Here is a 17,433-nt window from a genome sequence, read left to right as displayed (position 1 = left end):
AAACACATGATTATATAGCATCATAAAATGTTTATAATGCTAATTAAAGCCATTATGATTCATGAATAACAAATTATCAGAATGATTATCAAGTTTTATTTTGCTTAGGGAGCTTAAAGAACCCCAAAATTTTCTTCCTCATGCATGAGAAGTATTCAGATGAATGATTATTCAGAAGGCCAATTAGGTTTGTCCATTTCAGTTTGTTGACCCTAAAAGCTACGGAGTCATGAGATTTGTATAGTTCCTTGAGCCATGCTGAACATTCTCGATAATGTGGAACGGATGTAGTGTGCTCTGAAAGGAGTCTATTATTCCAAATTGAAATGATACTGTCTTCTCTTCCCCTTATCACATCATCATCCCAAATAGTTGATTCTATCCCTCAATCTTTTATTAGATTAGAAGTTTCTGTTTCAACTATCCCCATTTCCCAATCCCTTATTCAAGTTCAGTTGTGTATATGTGTCAATAGTAGTAAACTCATCACCCTTCTAATACCTGGCATGGGCTCTACACCACGACACAGCTAGGTGCATCTTTTTGCTCATGGGAATGATCCACATAGGCTTCACAGTCCAAAAAATAAGGCTCAGAAGCACGCATTAAGATAACTAGAAAACTGGGTTTGAATCTCAATAAAGTTAATCTCATTTGTTATATAGGAGATACTAATTTCAATTTGTTCCTCCTACATAAGTAATGACAGCTTTATCCTTGGAATCGATTTTTCGCAACAACCTAAACCTATACCTAAACTTCAGTACGACATGGGTTTGGTCAAAGATCGGCTTCAATCTCATCACTTGCATTCAAGTACTTTTCCCCGTTCAATTTTTGGTCCGATTTACTCTTAATAACGAAATCAGTACTAAGTTTTGGTAAACCTGTGAATCAATATTGTCTAGCTGAAAGAAAGTTTGGTTAAAAATGGTGAAACCTACTCCCATATAACCTAACTTACAGAGATAGAGAGAAATTGGGTACTAGGTGGATCAACAAGAACTTGACACGTGGCATGGTAGCCCCTGAGTCTTCCCACGCTCTCTTCACAAGAATGGCTTCTCTTTACCCACCCCGCGTCGTTGTCTAGATGGAAGAATCAAGCTCGATGGGGAAGGGAATTACCGATAATTCATCGATCACAGCGCTTCTGCTCAAACTACTCGCCTTGATTCCTACTTTTCATTATCTGGTAGCATCTCTCCTCGTTCTTGTCGTATTTCTGTACAACTTCCTTGAAATCCACCTGCTCGGAGACATTTTCCGGGGATTCAGGGGCGACAAAGTTCACCTTACGTACAATTCCGCCTCGGAGATTTACTTGGACATCGTTTCTAAGTGCCAGAGCCTCCACGGGCGGTCAGTTTTTGTTGTAACTCATTTGAGATTTTTTTATGTAATTATGTTTGGGTATAAGGGAAAATTTGATATTTACAATTTCGCGACTAGGTATTTGGCAACGCCATGGCTCTCGAGCCCTCACTTCCAGACCACGTTCCTTAATTTCTTCGGGAATCCTCCTTCATTCTCTTACAGAAGGTAAGTTGGGGTGGTGTTTTACTCAATAATCTAGACCTCTCCTGAGCGTTGTTCAAAGTTTGGTTTTTTAACTAGGAGGTATAAGACTTTTTTTGAATTTTTATGCATTTTCTTCTTTCTTTTGTTTCCCATACCCTTTTTTTGTTCCCTGTAAATTTGTGGGTTGATCATTGATGACGTCCACTTTTTTCTTTTGACTTGAGTCAAATAATAAGGTTTCCATGTTAAAATGTTTTTTCTAAAATTCCCTCATTAGTAATTGGGTTAATAGCATTGACGTAAACTTAACCTGCGCTAATGAAATATTTTCTATTCAGGCATATGTTCAGTGCTTCAGATGGCGGAACAATTGCCTTGGATTGGGTTCTGGCTTCTGATGGTGAGCCATATTATTTAACCTGAATCTTTTTGAGCTTTAGCCGTTTGAAGCAGAATGCATGGTCTTGCCTTTTTGGTACAACTTTGCATATTCTTTTTCTTTATGGAGTTCCTTTTTTTGTTCTAGATTGATTCAAAAACTTTTTTTTTTGTTCTAGAACAACGGTATCTTTGTAGTGCCGTTGATAACTAAATTTCCAGCTGCCAAAAGAGGCTTGTGAAAGTGTGCACCTTTGACATACTCGACATGATGGGTTTTGGTTGAGGGGAAATTTAGTTACCACATAATATAAGTAAGGCTTTTATTTAATCAAGGAGGGTAGACTAGATAATGAAAGTTCGCTTCCCCATGGACCCTTCAAAGTCAACTAACCTAGCTTCCTGAGCTTGGTGCGACTTGAGTGTGTTCTTTGTGAACTCAGAACCTAAGGTCAAACCAGGAACTCGGAGGTCTCATAATTATGGTTTGCCTCTCATCACAAGAATGATGAGTCATCCTTTAGGTTTATGGTGAGTTATCCTCATCGTCATCTGAGTAACTGAGGGTGTGACAATAAATAAAAATAATATTTTTTTTCCTTTGTATGACTCTGATTCTCTGCTCTCTCTCTTCATTAAAATTTTCAACGATGATGGAGAATTCATGTGATGATGGTGGAAGAATAGACTACTCATAATGTAATGTACTAGTAAACTGAGGTCAATATGCGCTGTATAATTTTTCTTCCCAATGAACTTAGATTTCTGATAGCCCTTCTTCTGGCGTGACAGTTAAAAGATCGTCGTTTGACCCGAACAAGTTCATCTCAAAAGATGATACAACACCAATCGCTGTCATGGTGCCGGGACTAACAAGTGACTCTTCGTCTCCTGTAAGATTTTGATTTAATATCGGATTTGACTGTGTATTAATAAATGGGTATTTTAAAAAATAATAATAAATGGGCATACTGAGAAAAAATATTATGTTTCAGTAGTTTCTCTGAAATCTTAGAGGATAAAAAATTGTAGTAATGAATTTTTAGGGATCTTTTTCTGGTAGTTGGGGTACTTACCTTTCACTACACATACCTTTCTACATTCTATTTCTTCGATTCATGGATCAAATGGTAGCAGTTCTTAATGCTAATGTGTTGATATGCATGTAACATACTAATTATTTATGATATGGATTGTAAGATTCTGTGGAAACAGCCAGTTCCATCATACCTATTGAATTGAATATTCCCGATGGTGTGCATCCGGAGGAATTGAACCTACGAATTTGCCAATTATGAATTGGGTGCTTTAACCACTCATGAATGGTTGCTTACCAGGGGTCATTGTTCATCATGAATTTCTGAATGGAAATTAAAGTGAAAATTTTAGGAGGAATCATGAAATGAAAATACATCTATTCAAATCCCGTGTCTTCAATTTCCGAGAGATATTTGGAGAGGTCAACTCTTACGGCTACATTTCTGCACAGTTCTTTGGGGATTTATATTGTATTGACGTTAATTGTATTCCTTGTTCACGGTCACTTATTGAGAGTAACTTTTAAACTCATTAGTCATCCAGTCCGACGGGTTTTCCAGTTTTAATTCTTTTCGGTCTATCTTCTTCGACCCCGTTCACTTACAAGGTAAAACGAGCTTAAATAACATAGCTTTACAGTATTCATCCGCCTACTCTTTTCTGAGTTCGTGGGTAGACGCCTCTTATAAGCCATGATGGTTGCAGTTGATTCCAGGGAGAGCAGGGTGGTACTTCAATGCTGCAGCGGTCCACATCAGTGATGGGAATAAGAATATCCGACTACAGGGTCCATTATTGAGTGAAGAAGCTCCAAAGAGGGAGAAAGGAGCTTCGAGGAGAGAGAAAATGAAAACGGGAAAAAACTTCTCTATTTAGTTTCGTGCAAGAAGATACATATATAGGGGAGATGCAAAGAAGGAGAGAAAAGGATATAAAAGAAAGAAAAAAAGGATAATAACAATGTCATTCAACAGTCCCCCTCAAACTGGTGAATGGATGTTATCCATTCCCAGTTTGCCGCATAATTCTCGAAAACGTGGGGCAGATAGTCCTTTTGTGAGAATATCAGCTTGTTGATGGGCGGAAGGAACGTATGAAAGACAAAAGCGTCCTGACTCCAGCTTCTCTTTTATAAAGTGTCGATCAACTTCAACATGTTTAGTACGGTCGTGTTGCACTGGATCATGGGCGATGCTGATAGTCGACTTATTATCACAGAACATTTGAGTTGATTGAGGACGCGATAGTTTCAGCTCTGTAAGAAGATTAATGATCCATAATGCCTCGCAGAGACCTTGTGCCAGGGCCCGAAATTCAGCTTCAGCACTGGATCGAGAGACAACAGATTGCTTCTTCCTGCGCCATGTAATAAGATTGCCTCCAAGAAAAGTAGAGTAGCCCATTGTTGAGTGACGATCAATGTGAGAATCAGCATAATCAGCATCTGTGTAGACGTCCAATTGAAGACCACCTTTACGTTTGAACTGAAGACCAAGGCCAACAATACCTTTTAGATAGCGAAGTACACGGTTGACAGCATGCATATGACACACCTTCGGAGATTGCATAAATTGACTCAACACGCCTATGGTATAAGCAATGTCAGGGCGAGTGTGAGTGAGATATATCAGTTTACCCACTAATCTTTGTACCTTCCTTGATCAACAGGCTCCTCATGCTCTGCCAGAGATAATCGATGGTTCGCTTCGACAAGAGTAGTAAGAGGTTGTGAGTCCTCCTTGCCAAGTTCTTGAAGAAGATCAACAACATATTTCCGCTGGCAAAGGAAAATGCCAGCTGCAGAATGTGCCGCCTCAATTCCGAGGAAGTATCGAAGTAAGCCAAGATGTTTAATGTCAAATTCCCTGGCAAGGTGAGATGCCAATTTGGCTGCCGCCTGCAAATCATTCCCTGTAATAATAATGTCATCCACGTACACAAGAAGTAGTGTGACTCCCCTGGACGTGGAATGACGGTAGAAAAGGGTATGGTCACCATTGCACTGGGAGTAACCAAATAATTTCATCGAGTGCGTAAAGCGACCAAATCAAGCGCGAGGAGACTGCTTTAAGCCATGGAGAGATTTCTTGAGATGACATACCAAGGGGAGCCCCGAAGAAGGAGCCGCATAACCTGGAGGCAAGGACATATAAACCTCTTCATGTAGATCACCATGAAGAAAGGCATTTTTTACATCATACTGTTGAAGAGACCAATCATAATGAGCTGCAAGTGCGATAAGAAGACGAACAGTATTCATTTTTGCAACCAGGGCAAACGTGTCCAGATAGTCAACACCAAATTGTTGAGTATAGCCTTTAGCTACAAGGCGGACTTTATACCGTTCGAGGGAGCCATCTTACTGGTACTTGACAATATAGACCCATCGACAACCAACTAAGTGCTTCCCGAAGGTAAAGGAACAAGATCCCATGTCTGATTTTTATCCAAGGCAGCCAACTCCTCTTCCATAGCACGTCGCCATTCAGAGGAAACCAGTGCTTCAGCCACAGTCTTCGGTATGACAATGGAATCAAGTCGGGTGAGAAGGGCACAGTAAGTCTGGGAGAGGTGACGGGAGGAAAAGTAATTTGCCAAAGGGTATATGGGGGTGGAAGTGCATGAGCGAGGGGCCTTCCGGAGGGCAATAGGGAGGTCGTCATTAGATGGAGGGTTTGGGGCAATAGTGGGTGGTGTAGGTTGTGGTGTGGAGACAGTTAGAGTAGGACGTGGGCGGCGATGATACGTGGTCTCATCAAATTTTTGTGGAGGAGCCAAGGAGGGCAGAATGGATGAAGGACAAGCAGGGGATGGAGACAACGATGGAGATGTAAGTGGAACCAGGAAATCAAGGGACTCATCAAGTGAAGTAGAAGAGGAACGAGTGGACGATGATTCAGAGGGATAAAATGGAGTGGACTCATCAAATGTGACATCTTTACTGATAATGAAGCGGTGAGTAGAAGGATGATAGCATTTATAGCCCTTTTGGTGAGAAGAGTAACCCACAAAGACGCATCGGAACGCTTTAGCATCAAGCTTGTCTCGAGAAGGGTGATGGTTGGTTACGTAGCAGATGCAACCAAAGACACGTGGAATGAGGTTAGTTTTCAAGGAAACCTTGGGGTAGGCCTGATGGAGAGCATCAAGAGGGGAAAGATGGGAAAGAATGCGGGAGGGAAGGCGGTTGATGAGATGGATTGCGGTGAGAGAGGCTCCCCCCCAGAAATATTTTGGCATGTTCATGTGAAGAAGAAGAGAGCGTGTGGTGTAAAAGATGTGACGAAACTTGCGTTCTGCAAGGCCATTTTGTTGGGGTGTATATGGACAGGATGTTTCATGAGCGAGATGTGAAGAAGGTAGAGATGGTGGAGTTGAAGTAATCACGGGCATTATCCGAGCGGAAGCATTTGAGCGAGGTAGCAAACTGATTTTGGATAAGGGAATAGAATGAAATTATAGTTTGTGAAAGGTCTGATTTGTGCTTGAGGAGATAGGCCCATGTAACGCGGGTAAAATCATCGACGAAGATTACTAACCATCGGGCGCCCGACGTACTATGAGCAGGAGCAGGTCCCCATATATCACTGTGAATGAGAGAGAAAGGGGAAGATGAACGAGAAGAGGGATCAGAAAGAGGATATGTTGTCTGAGTATGTTTAGCTAGCCGATATGGTTCACAAACAAACCCGTCCACAGGACGTTTATGAAACAAATGAGGAAACATGAATTTCAAAGTAGAGAAGGAAGGATGTCCCAAGTGACGGTGAAGAAGCCAAAGAGGGTCCGGCGCCGCAGTGGAGAGAGCCACGCCGAGAGCAGAGGTCGAAGGAGAGACGGATGGAGAATGGTGAAGGATGTAAAGGCCGCCTCTTTCCTCAGCAAGTGTAGTCATCTGCCCCGACACCTTATCATGATAGAAGCAAGAATTAGGGGTAAAAAATACTTCTTGACCAAGGTCTTGAACGAGGTGATGGAGGGGGAGGAGACTCAGGGTGAGACGTGGGACATGAAGAACATGGGTGAGAGTGAGATGGGGGGAGATTTGGACAGACCCCACACCGGCCACGGGAAGGAAGTCTCCGGAGGCAGTGCTAACTGTATGAGAGCTAGGAGAGGGGGTGTAGGTTAGGAAACATTTGGATATAGGAGTCATATGGGCTGTGGCACCTGAGTCAACTATCCATTGCATAGAGAAAGTGTTAAAAGGTTTGCCTTGATGAACGAGGGAGGTAGAGTCCATCAATTTTGACTGTAGAAGCTGTCGGAGTTGGTCAATTTCCTCACGTCGAAGCTGGTCTCCTAGTGAAGATGTGGCTTCAGCAATTGGTTGAGGTGGTTCAGGAAGAGACATAGGAGTAGTCATGGATGGGCCGCCGGGAGACGAAATATGAGTCACCAAATGGCTTTGATGAGCATTTTTCCTCTGTAACTTGTAGCAAGTCTCCTTGGTATGACCTCTTTTCTTGCAATAGTTGCAGACAAGAGAAGAATCACTATGTGCACCGTGTCCTGTGGTCGCCACTTTCGATGCCGGGGGGTGCATGTGAGTTGGCTTCATAGTAAGAGAGGGGATATGAGGTAACACACCTCGAGCAGATGTAGGTCGTGGGTTTCCCAGCTGCTGAACCGCCATCACAGAAACAGGTTCAGAGTGAAATATGCCAAGACGAGTTTCCTCCATCTGGACGGCCACAAGGGCTTCCTTCAAGGTAGGAACCTTCTCGCGGTGAAGAAGTTGCCCGCGCAAAGACTCGTACTCTGGATTCAGTCCCATGAGGGATTTGAACACTTGGAGTTGAAGAACATGTCCATGATCGACTGAGTGAGGGTCGGGTGGCATGTAGTGGTCCAACTCAGCCCAAAGAGACGACAATTCCAGGTGATAAGCCCGAACAGATCGTTGCCCCTGGACCAAATTAGTGGAGCGAGTCACAAGTTCATAGATAACCGCCAGATTATTTCGCTTCGAGTGAGATTCTTGAGCGGCATCCCATATTTCCTTAGCAGAGTTGAGAGATAAGAATTCAGCTGCATATGATGGATTGATACTGTCAAGTAGCCACCTGTGAACCACACCCTCAACATCGAGCCAGTGTTCTTAATGAGAAGCTGTGGGAGACGGTGGCTCTTCTACAAGGTGCTTCATAAGCTTCCCTTTCAAGGTAATTTGAACGTACTGACGCCATTGAAGAAGATTCAACCCAGTGAATCTAAACTCAAAAGGCATACGTGGCAAGGAGTAATGCCAAGAGTTCAACTCAGATGAGTGAGGAGTAAGCCCCGGTGGCAGAATGGCAGCAGAAGTGGTGGAGTCGGTAGAAGCCATACCATAGACAAGATGAGATCAACGAACGTTGATACTCCTCGAGCTAGTACCCAAAAGGAGATCCGGTGGCGGCAGTAGGTCATTGACACCCAACTTAACAAGTATGGCAGCAGAGTCTAGATGTAGCAACTTATCAACGTTTGCTGGCAGTTGTGGCCGACAACAGAAGTAGCTATCGGTGATGAACAAGCGAACGAAGCAGAGAGCTCCTGAGCAAACGCCGACAAATCAAATGATGAGAACCCCTGAGCAGCAGCAAATCGTCGGTGACTCAGATCAGTGGTCGGGCAGTAGATAGATCATGGCGTCAGGTCGTGGATGACCAAGCAAACACCGACAAACTGAGGATTGATCTTCAACTGCCTCCGTCTGATCGATTAGCTTGAGAATAATGCAAATGGCGTCGTCAGATTGATGTGGATTGAGCTCGATGCTTGACCTAACCAATCCGGTGGTGGATCGAACAACTCCACCGCTGAATCGAGCAGTCAATCAAGCAGTGAATCAAGCAACGATGATCTGATCGAGCAACGGCGAATCTGCAACGTTGCTGGAGTTGAGGATCGAGCAATGGAGAATCTGCGAATCTGCGGTGAATCTGCCACCGTGAATCAAGCAGTCAATTGCTGGAGTTGTGTTCGACAAGATCTGCGACGCAAATTTCGTAACAAAGATCTGTGACGAGAAGTTGGAGAGGTCGGCGACGAGGAGCTGGAGACTCAAGATCTGCGATGCAAATTTTTAGCGACGAAGATCTGTGACGAGTCTGCGACGAGAAGAGATCTGCAAAGATCTGGGACAAGAAACCGGAGAGATCTGCGACGAGAAGCTGGAGATGATTGCTCTGATACCATGAAGAAGCTCCAAAGAGGGAGAAAGGAGCTTCGAGGAGAGAGAAAATGAAAACGGGAAAAAACTTCTCTATTTAGTTTCGTGCAAGAAGATACATATATAGGGGAGATACAAAGAAGGAGAAAAAAGGATATAAAAGAAAGAAAAAAAGAATATAAAAACAATGTCATTCAACATGGAGTTCAAGCTATGCTGTTCTAACAAATACACGATAAGATGAAAAAAGAGTAAAAAAGTAAACAAAATATGACTCGAGTTCTTGGGAATAAATCATTAGTTAACCCTAAGTATATAATTAGGCCTTTCTGGTAGCTGCCCTTCACATTTGAACTCTTTCTTTCGTTTATACTCAATAATTTCCTTTTTTTTGTTCTTGATGATCATGGCGATTCATTTTTTCGTTTATTGACATTTGTTTTTAAAAAATGATGCAGTACATGAAGCATCTTGTGCACAAGTTAGCAATGAGGGGTTGGCATGTGGTAGTCAGCAACCACCGTGGCTTGGGAGGAGTTTCTATAACGGTATTTCTCTTAGTCTCTGAATGAACATAATTACACACGTCCAGAAAAGCTGAGTTTTATGCATTAATCTCGTTCGAGTTTTTAAATTTTAGCCAATAAAATTAAGATCCTCACGTTCTGTGGCATACTTCTGAATTCCTAATTAAATACGGATGGTTTTCAAGTCTGATCGCTTCTACAACTCTGGATGGACTGAAGACATTCGGAAGGTCATCAATCATCTCCACAGAGAATATCCCATGACTGTTTTATATGCTGTTGGGTCAAGCATTGGGGCCAATATTCTGGTATGCTATTTGCCTCTCTTTAACAAAGTCTTTTAGAGTAAAACATTTCGCTTACAAAGTCCTGTAAAATGATACTTTTTATCCAGGTCGATGAAGGAGATTTCTTCTGAACTTGCAGAACGTTATTTGTCCTTATTCATTTTCCTTATGTATTTGACCATAAAAAATTTACGCTCACAGATTGCATTCTAATTAAAAACTATTAAACCCAGATTGTAACCTGTCGTATGTTCAATAGGGAGTTGTTTTGGTTTGATAATATTCAGAGCTATTATCATCTAACGTTAGGCCTTCGATGTTCATTCTCATTGCTTTTTCTTATTAATTTATTGTACGTAAAATACATCAATTTCACCAAAAAAAAGTTCTAGTGGTATGAAATGTTGCTTCTGTTGACAGCCACTTCTCATTTATTCAGGTGAAATATCTTGGTGAAGAAGGAGAAAATACTCCTCTAGCTGGGGCTGCGTCGATTTGTTCCCCTTGGGACTTGGTGGTCTGTACCAAGACTACAAACTCAGTGTTTTTATCATTTAAATATTTGTCATTTTATTATTAAATTATTCATCAGCTGATAAAAGTAGCTGCACTTTCCCCTAGTTAATTGAGTAGTTTGAAGACCCAACTGACCTATATAAAAGATGGAATCTGAAAGAGGATAAAGAGTTGAAGGGATGTCATGAAAATTTGAAAGGATTGAAATTAATAATTTTGAAAGGATTAACTGAGCTACAAAGTCGGCTTTGGGATGTAGGTAAGTATGCCCTTCTCTAGTTGAACACAATGCCGTTTCCACTTCGATGGCTTGATATTAGTGTAGTAGTATTTTTAGCATCTGAGCAGTCAAATTTGGATCTTCACTGCTTTTATCTACTCAATGAAAGCCGTAGAGTTGTGCTGCACACCTTGATGGAAGTACCACGATCTTGCAGAGGCAAGAAACTTCAAGAATCCAGATCTTGGGGGTTGTGTCTGTTCTCTCAACTCTTAAATTCGACTTCAACAAGAGAGGAGAAGATAAGCAGTGCCATGCCAAGTTGGCCTAGCACCAGAGAAACGTCACTGCTAGCTTGTCAGTGACACAAGGGGAGGAAGAATCTCCGAAGACTTTACAAGAATCTGTCTTAACAGTCACTCCTGCCACTCATCTCATTTAAAGGAGATCACAGAGTGGCCTTAGCTCTAACTAGTGGCATTTTAAGCTTTTGCAAGTTTTCAGGATTTGATAAAGTTGCGAGACTTCTTTAAAAAAAAAATCATTAAGTTCCCAGACCTTTGATTCCTCTAAGGGGAAATACTTTTCGGAGTTGAGGGATTTTTTAACCTTGTAGTTGATTATTCAGCTAAAAATGGGCTCCTTGATTCTTGACTCACCTTCCCGTGAAAACTATTATCGTTCCTTCTAGGAAGAATGCATGTATTTATCACCAAACCTTTTGATTTTTTTTTCCTTATTTTTATCAATTTTCTCTGAATTTTCCCCACTTTGCCTCAAAAAAACTTTGAATCACATAGGCATGGACATTTTGTGAAGTTCTTATTACCGCCATTGTGCAGGTATGCGATAGATTCATAAGCAGGAAAATAGTTCAAAGGTTTTACAATAAAGCCCTGACCATCGGCCTCAAAGGTTATGCCAAATTGTACGTCTTTTCTCTCTAGCATGAACGTTCTTGTTTAGCCGTCGGTTCTACTGTTAGAGTTCAAATTATTTGAACCGAAAATCCGTCAAATAATGAAAATTTTCTTGATTTGTTATGTTTGCTCGCAGACATAAACCAATCATGTCCCGGCTTGGCAACTGGGAAGGCATCAAACGGGTACGCTTAAAATGGGTTTTCAAGGCAAATAATTTGAAAAACCCCTTGATCAAATGTTTTCTTCAGATAGTATTCCTATTTTCAGCTGGAATATATTCGTGCACCTCTGATATCTTATCCTATACCCCCTTTCTTGTCTAGTAGAGTTAGAAACAGTATCGGATCTGTTTGGTGAAGATAAAAAATTTAGATCGATTGGAAAGTCCTGATCACAGTTGGCCCAACAATCAATGGATCATCTGATCAGCCTAGTAAGAGGAATGAGCCGATCAGTCCAATCGGGCCCTTCCTGATAGCATGCCCCATTTCTTGTCTAGTAGAGAGAGGGAGAGAGTGAGAACTCGTTTTCAAAATTGCTTGATCATGCTCTGTTTAAAAAATTCGATTGATCGTACATCCATTGATCCTGGTCTGATTATTTGTAGATCTGATCAATGGAATCAAGATTTTAATTTGCTTAATTTTCCTTGGGCAGTCGAATTCTGTCAGGGACTTTGACAACCACGCCACCTGCCTTGTCGGAAACTATGAGGTTCAGTTTCTCTCATCAGCTTCGATAGACTCCTTTCTCTCTCATGCCTTTTCTCTTATTACTTTTAAATTTTTATAATTGGCATAAATCGTGCCTTCTCTAAACTGGGGTCAAACCAGCAGACTGTGGACACATACTATCGCTGCTGCAGCAGTGTAAATTTTGTGGGAAACGTGTCAATCCCTTTGCTTTGCATCAGCTCACTTGATGACCCCGTCTGCACCAGGGAAGCAATTCCTTGGGATGAATGCAGGTTTGTGCTGCCCCAGTTCCTCTCTCTTCTTCGTGTTTATCTGTAGACAAGAAGCACAATTCTTCATGGGTTTTCACTCATTTTGGTTCGTTTTTTATTCATTTTCGATGCAATTAAGGGCTAACAAGAACATTGTCCTAGCAACTACTGCTCATGGGGGCCATCTGGGGTTCTTCCAGGGTTTAAGAGCCCGTAGCTTATGGTAAAATTTTGACTACATGCTTGTTCTCCTTGTTTTCCTTTTTTTCTATTTTTTTTTTAGAGATTAATCCGGCAAATCTTTTCCGGTTGGCAGGTGGGTTTGTGCCGTTGACGAATTCCTCGGTGTCTTGCACTCAAGTCCGTACGTGCAGGAGAAAAAGAAGGTACTCTTCACCATCCTTTACTCTTGATTTCTTTATCTTTCGTCCGGATCAGATTTCGCAGCTAAGTTGAAAGTCCAATTCACCCTTTTCTCTCTTTCTATCTCTCTCTCTCTTAGATCTAAGTTTAATCACAGAGCCTTCTAAATCATCCTCAAGAATCAGCCCACGAAGACTGATCCACTTAAGAACCACAATTTCGTTTTGACGTGGCAGCCTCTCTTTTTTCCTTTTCCATTTTTGTTGCCCTCATGATCTTTTTCTCCTCTCTCCCTCTCTCGCCAATTTAGTTGGATCTACAATCAACCAAGAAATTCTGACCTTCTAAGAGAACAACTATATTGATGTGGCAGACTATTTTTGTTCTTCTTCCTCCCTCCCTCTCTCTCCTTCTCTCGTGTCGCCCCTCTCTCTTCCTCTCGATTATAGCCTGATAGTTTTCACTGCCATCTTTCCCCTTACCAATTAACGGATAACATATTCAACCAATTATCTGAACCATGACTATGATTTGCGTGGCAGTCTCTCTCTCTCATCTGTATCGACATAGACCCATATCAGGACCTCTCTTTCTTTCTCTCTCTCTCTCTCATCTGTATCGACATAGACCCATATCAGGACCTCTCTTTCTTTCTCTCTCTCTTTCATCTGTATCATCATAGACCCATATCAGGACCTCTCTCTCTCTTTCATCTGTATCCACTTAGACCAATATCAGAACCTCTATCTCTCTCTCATCTGTATCGAGATAGACCAATATCAGAACCTCTATCTCTCTCTCATCTGTATCGAGATAGACCAATATCAGGACCTCTCTCTCTCTTTCATCTGTATCAACATAGACCCATATCAGGACCTCTCTCTCTTTCCTCTGTATCAACATAGACCCATATCAGGACCTCTCTCTCTCTTTCATCTGTGTCAACATAGACCCATATCAGGACCTCTCTCTCTCTTTCATCTGTATCAACATAGACCCATATCAGGACCTCTCTCTCTCTTTCTCTCTCTCTCTCTTTCTCTCTTTCTCTCTCTCTCTCTCTATCATCTATATCGACATAGACCCATATCAGGACCCCTCTCTCTCTATCCCTCTTTCATCTATATTGACATAGACCCATATCAGGACCTCTCTCTCTCTCTGTCCCTCTTTCATCTATATCGACATAGAACCATATCAGGACCCCTCTCTCTCCCTCTCTCTCTATATTCCTATTTCATCTATATGGGTATAGACCCATATCAGGACTTCTCTCTCTTGCCCACTGTTTCTGTCGATCTCTAACCTACTCTTCCACTCTGCAGATATACACCGATGGCCTGCACACAACGTTGGAGTCTTCAATCGACAAGTCCCCCTACGTGAACGTCATGGAAGATGGGATGGTGGCCACCGTGGCGAATGATGACGTGGACAGCCACGATGGCGATGACGTGGAGGGCGAACCAGGTCAAGGTCAAGACCCGTTGACCGAACAGTGCACAGAAGGTGAAATAGCTTCTCCCACGCCTGTTTCGGCGTCTCAGCCGGAGGAGAAGTCCACTCGGCAGCTGACGCGGCGCAACACGTGGACAACGTGGCTCCTACTGTACACCGCCCTTGTGTCCACGTGGCCTCTGATTGGACCCGCCTTGGTCATGGTATTCAAGAAGAAGCTCAAGATGGCCCGGCCATGGCTCCGCAGATAGCACATCCTAAGTATTTCATGCTACTCTCTCTTTCTCTTTCTTTATATCTCTCTCTCTTTCTCTCCCCTTTTTAGATCTCCCTCTCTCTCTCTTTCTATCTCTGTCTCTCTCTCTCTCTCTCTCTCTCTTTCGCCCTCTCTTTCTCTTCATTGCTCTCTCTTTCTGCGTCTTTCTCTTCATCTCTCTCTCTCTCTCTCTTTCTCTCCTCTTCATTGTCTCTCTCTCTTCCTCGCTCTCTATCTCTTCATCACTCTTTCTCTCTCTCTCTCTCTCTCTCTCTCTCTCTCTTCGTCACTCTCTCTTTCACCCTCTCTCTTTCTTTCCTCTTCATTGTCTCTCTCTCTCTCCCTCTCTCTCTATCTCTTCATCACTCTCTCTCTCTCTCTCTCTCTCTCTCTCTTCGTCTCTCTCTCTCTCTCTCTCTCTCTCTCTCTCCTCTTCTTTCTCTCTCTCTCTCCCTCTCTCTCTATCTCTTCATCACTCTTTCTCTCTCTCTCTCTCTCTCTTTCTCTTCGTCACTCTCTCTTTCACCCTCTCTCTTTCTCTCTTTCTTTTCTTTGTCTCTCTCTCTCTCTCTCTCTCTCTCTCTCCCCCTCTCTCTCTCTCTCTCTCTCTCTCTCTTTCTCTTCGTCACTCTCTCTTTCACCCTCTCTCTTTCTCTCCTTCTCTTCATTGTCTCTCTCTCTCTCCCTCTCTCTCTATCTCTTCATCACTCTTTCTCTCTCTCTCTCTCTCTCTCTCTCTCTCTTTCTCTTCGTCACTCTCTCTTTCTCCCTCTCTCTTTCTCTCCTCTTCATTGTCTCTCTCTCTCCCTCTCTCTCTATCTCTTCATATCTCTCTCTCTCTTTCACCCTCTCTCTTTCTTTCCTCTTCATTCTCTCTCTCTCTCCCTCTCTCCATCTCTTCATCACTCTTTCTCTCTCTCTCTCTCTCTTTCTCTTCGTCACTCTCTCTTTCACCCTCTCTTTTTCTCTCCTTCTCTTCATTGTCTCTCTCTCTCTCCCTCGCTCTCTCTCTCTTCATCTCTCTCTCTCTCTCTCTCTGTTTCTCCTCGTCACTCTCTCTTTCATCCTCTCTCTTTCTCTCCTTCTCTTCATTGTCTCTCTCTCTCTCCCTCTCTCTCTATCTCTTCATCACTCTCTCTCTCTCTCTCTTTCTCTTTCTCTTTCTCTTCGTCACTCTCTCTTTCAACCTCTCTCTTTCCCTCCTTCTCTTCATTGTCTCTCTCTCCTTCTCTCTCTATCTCTTCATCACTCTTTCTCTCTCTCACTCTCTCTTCCACCCTCTCTCGCTCTTTCTCTTCGTCACTCTCTCTTCCACCCTCTCTCTTTCTCTTCGTCGCTCTCTCTTTCTCTTCATTTCTCTCTCACTCTCTCTTTCTCTTCATCGCTCTCTTTTTTCTCTCTTTGTCTTCATATCTCTCTCCCTCCCTCTCTCTCCATCTCTCTCTCCCCCTCTCTCTTTCCCTTCATCTGATTCTTTTTCTCTCTGTCATCAATATGAAGATATTAAAATATAGCGAACAGAAAGTAATCATCTGGGACACTTATGACGCGTTGTTTGCAAGCACTGTGCATTCTTTGGAAATAAAACTTTATTATTTCATAAAAAGGACACAAGGAAGCCGGCCAAGTGTTTTCAGAGTGGATTTTCATGATTTGGAACTTTATATCCATCTATCTGTACATTTTTTAAATGAGTGCCCATGTCTTCACTGAGTTTAGACTTTGATTCCCTTTCAACCTTCGAGGAAAGTTTCTTTTTCTTATACTCTTTAAGCTTTAGCAGGCCATACCCAGCTCAGGATTGTTAATTATTCATCTTCTCTTGGATTTGCGCCCCATTTAAAGGAGTTTCGATGGAAGTGTCGTTGATCATTTTGTATAGAATTGAAATATTATTCGGAAGCCAAAAAGGTGAGAAATGAAATGAAGTCGTCTGTTTTCTGGAGCGTGTAATTTCAAAGAAATGGACACTTGATTCCAAAGTGAAGGACAAACTTCAAATTTCATAAGTTTGGATTTTGACTTCCATGTTTTTATATTGATTTGTAATATGACAAACAGGATTTTCACATAAAATTTTAATAATTGGAACCTGAGTTTATACAACAATGTGGCGTCCTTAGGTTTTCTCTATGGTCAAACATCATTATTTCTCATAACGTTTTTTTGATACCACTTGCTGGATTCAAAAGAAAATTATGCCGATTCTCAAGGATGAACAAAAATTGCACATGAATATACATGTATATAAAACATACATCGTGTGAGAGAATCAAGTGATTTTGAGGGGAGAATCAAGTTTTATATTGATTTGTAAATGAGAAAATATTAATAAAGAATGATGTTTCATATAATTAGAGGTGAGCTTATACTCCCTAGAATATCATAAAATATATTCCGTTTATCTTGTTCTGTAGAATTTCCTTAAATACAATAATTTAGTAAAAGCCTACGAGAAATTATATATCTAATTTTTTTCAAGTATCTTAATTCAGTATTTAATATCCACTGTATCTTAGTAATTATTTTAAATAATTTGAATTTTTTTTGAGTAAGTGGAGCCTCATATCTCTTATTCATGATTCTTTTATATTAGTATGAAAGGAGATTATAAGGATAATTGAATTAAAATATTGACTTATGATCATAATTTTTTTTACTATTGATAGAAAGACATCATTGTTTCAATGTATCATTTCTAAAATTCAAATTACTGAAAAGTAATTACTAAAAAGTAGTGGATATTAAAAACTGAAGTAAGATACTTCAGCATAATGCAATTTAATCCCTCAGGAATAATGATATTCTTTTAGGCATTTTTCCTTCTCCGGAATTGTGTACTG

The 17,433-nt window shown here is 41.6% G+C and overlaps 1 protein-coding gene across 1 annotated transcript; it reads left to right on the top strand.

The window, feature by feature from the left end:
- Positions 1-1,022: 1,022 nt before the first annotated feature.
- LOC144705168 (alpha/beta-Hydrolases superfamily protein) lies at positions 1,023-16,196 on the top strand. Its single transcript, XM_078577717.1, has 14 exons — positions 1,023-1,362; positions 1,453-1,542; positions 1,860-1,921; positions 2,692-2,792; positions 9,553-9,642; positions 9,807-9,929; positions 10,348-10,425; positions 11,487-11,572; positions 11,701-11,749; positions 12,225-12,281; positions 12,404-12,534; positions 12,653-12,736; positions 12,830-12,899; positions 14,202-16,196. The coding sequence occupies exons 1-14, from the start codon at positions 1,094-1,096 to the stop codon at positions 14,583-14,585; spliced, it is 1,674 nt and encodes a 557-aa protein (XP_078433843.1). The 5' UTR covers positions 1,023-1,093; the 3' UTR covers positions 14,586-16,196.
- The last annotated feature ends 1,237 nt before the right edge of the window (positions 16,197-17,433 follow it).

Source organism: Wolffia australiana, chromosome 7, assembly GCF_029677425.1.
Source record: "Wolffia australiana isolate 7733 chromosome 7, ASM2967742v1".
Classification (NCBI taxonomy): domain Eukaryota; kingdom Viridiplantae; phylum Streptophyta; class Magnoliopsida; order Alismatales; family Araceae; genus Wolffia; species Wolffia australiana.
The sequence above is the reverse complement of the archived record's forward strand: the minus strand, read 5'-3'. Positions and strand labels throughout refer to the sequence as shown.

What these genes read in the sequence shown, in the direction of transcription:
- LOC144705168 (XM_078577717.1), top strand. Translation starts at nt 1,094, where the DNA reads ATGGAAGAATCAAGCTCGATGGGGAAGGGAATTACCGATAATTCATCG. An exon ending in TTGGGTTCTGGCTTCTGATG is followed by an intron (nt 1,922 to 2,691) that starts GTGAGCCATATT and finishes CTGGCGTGACAG; the next exon opens with TTAAAAGATCGTCGTTTGAC. An exon ending in GTTCCCCTTGGGACTTGGTG is followed by an intron (nt 10,426 to 11,486) that starts GTCTGTACCAAG and finishes GCCATTGTGCAG; the next exon opens with GTATGCGATAGATTCATAAG.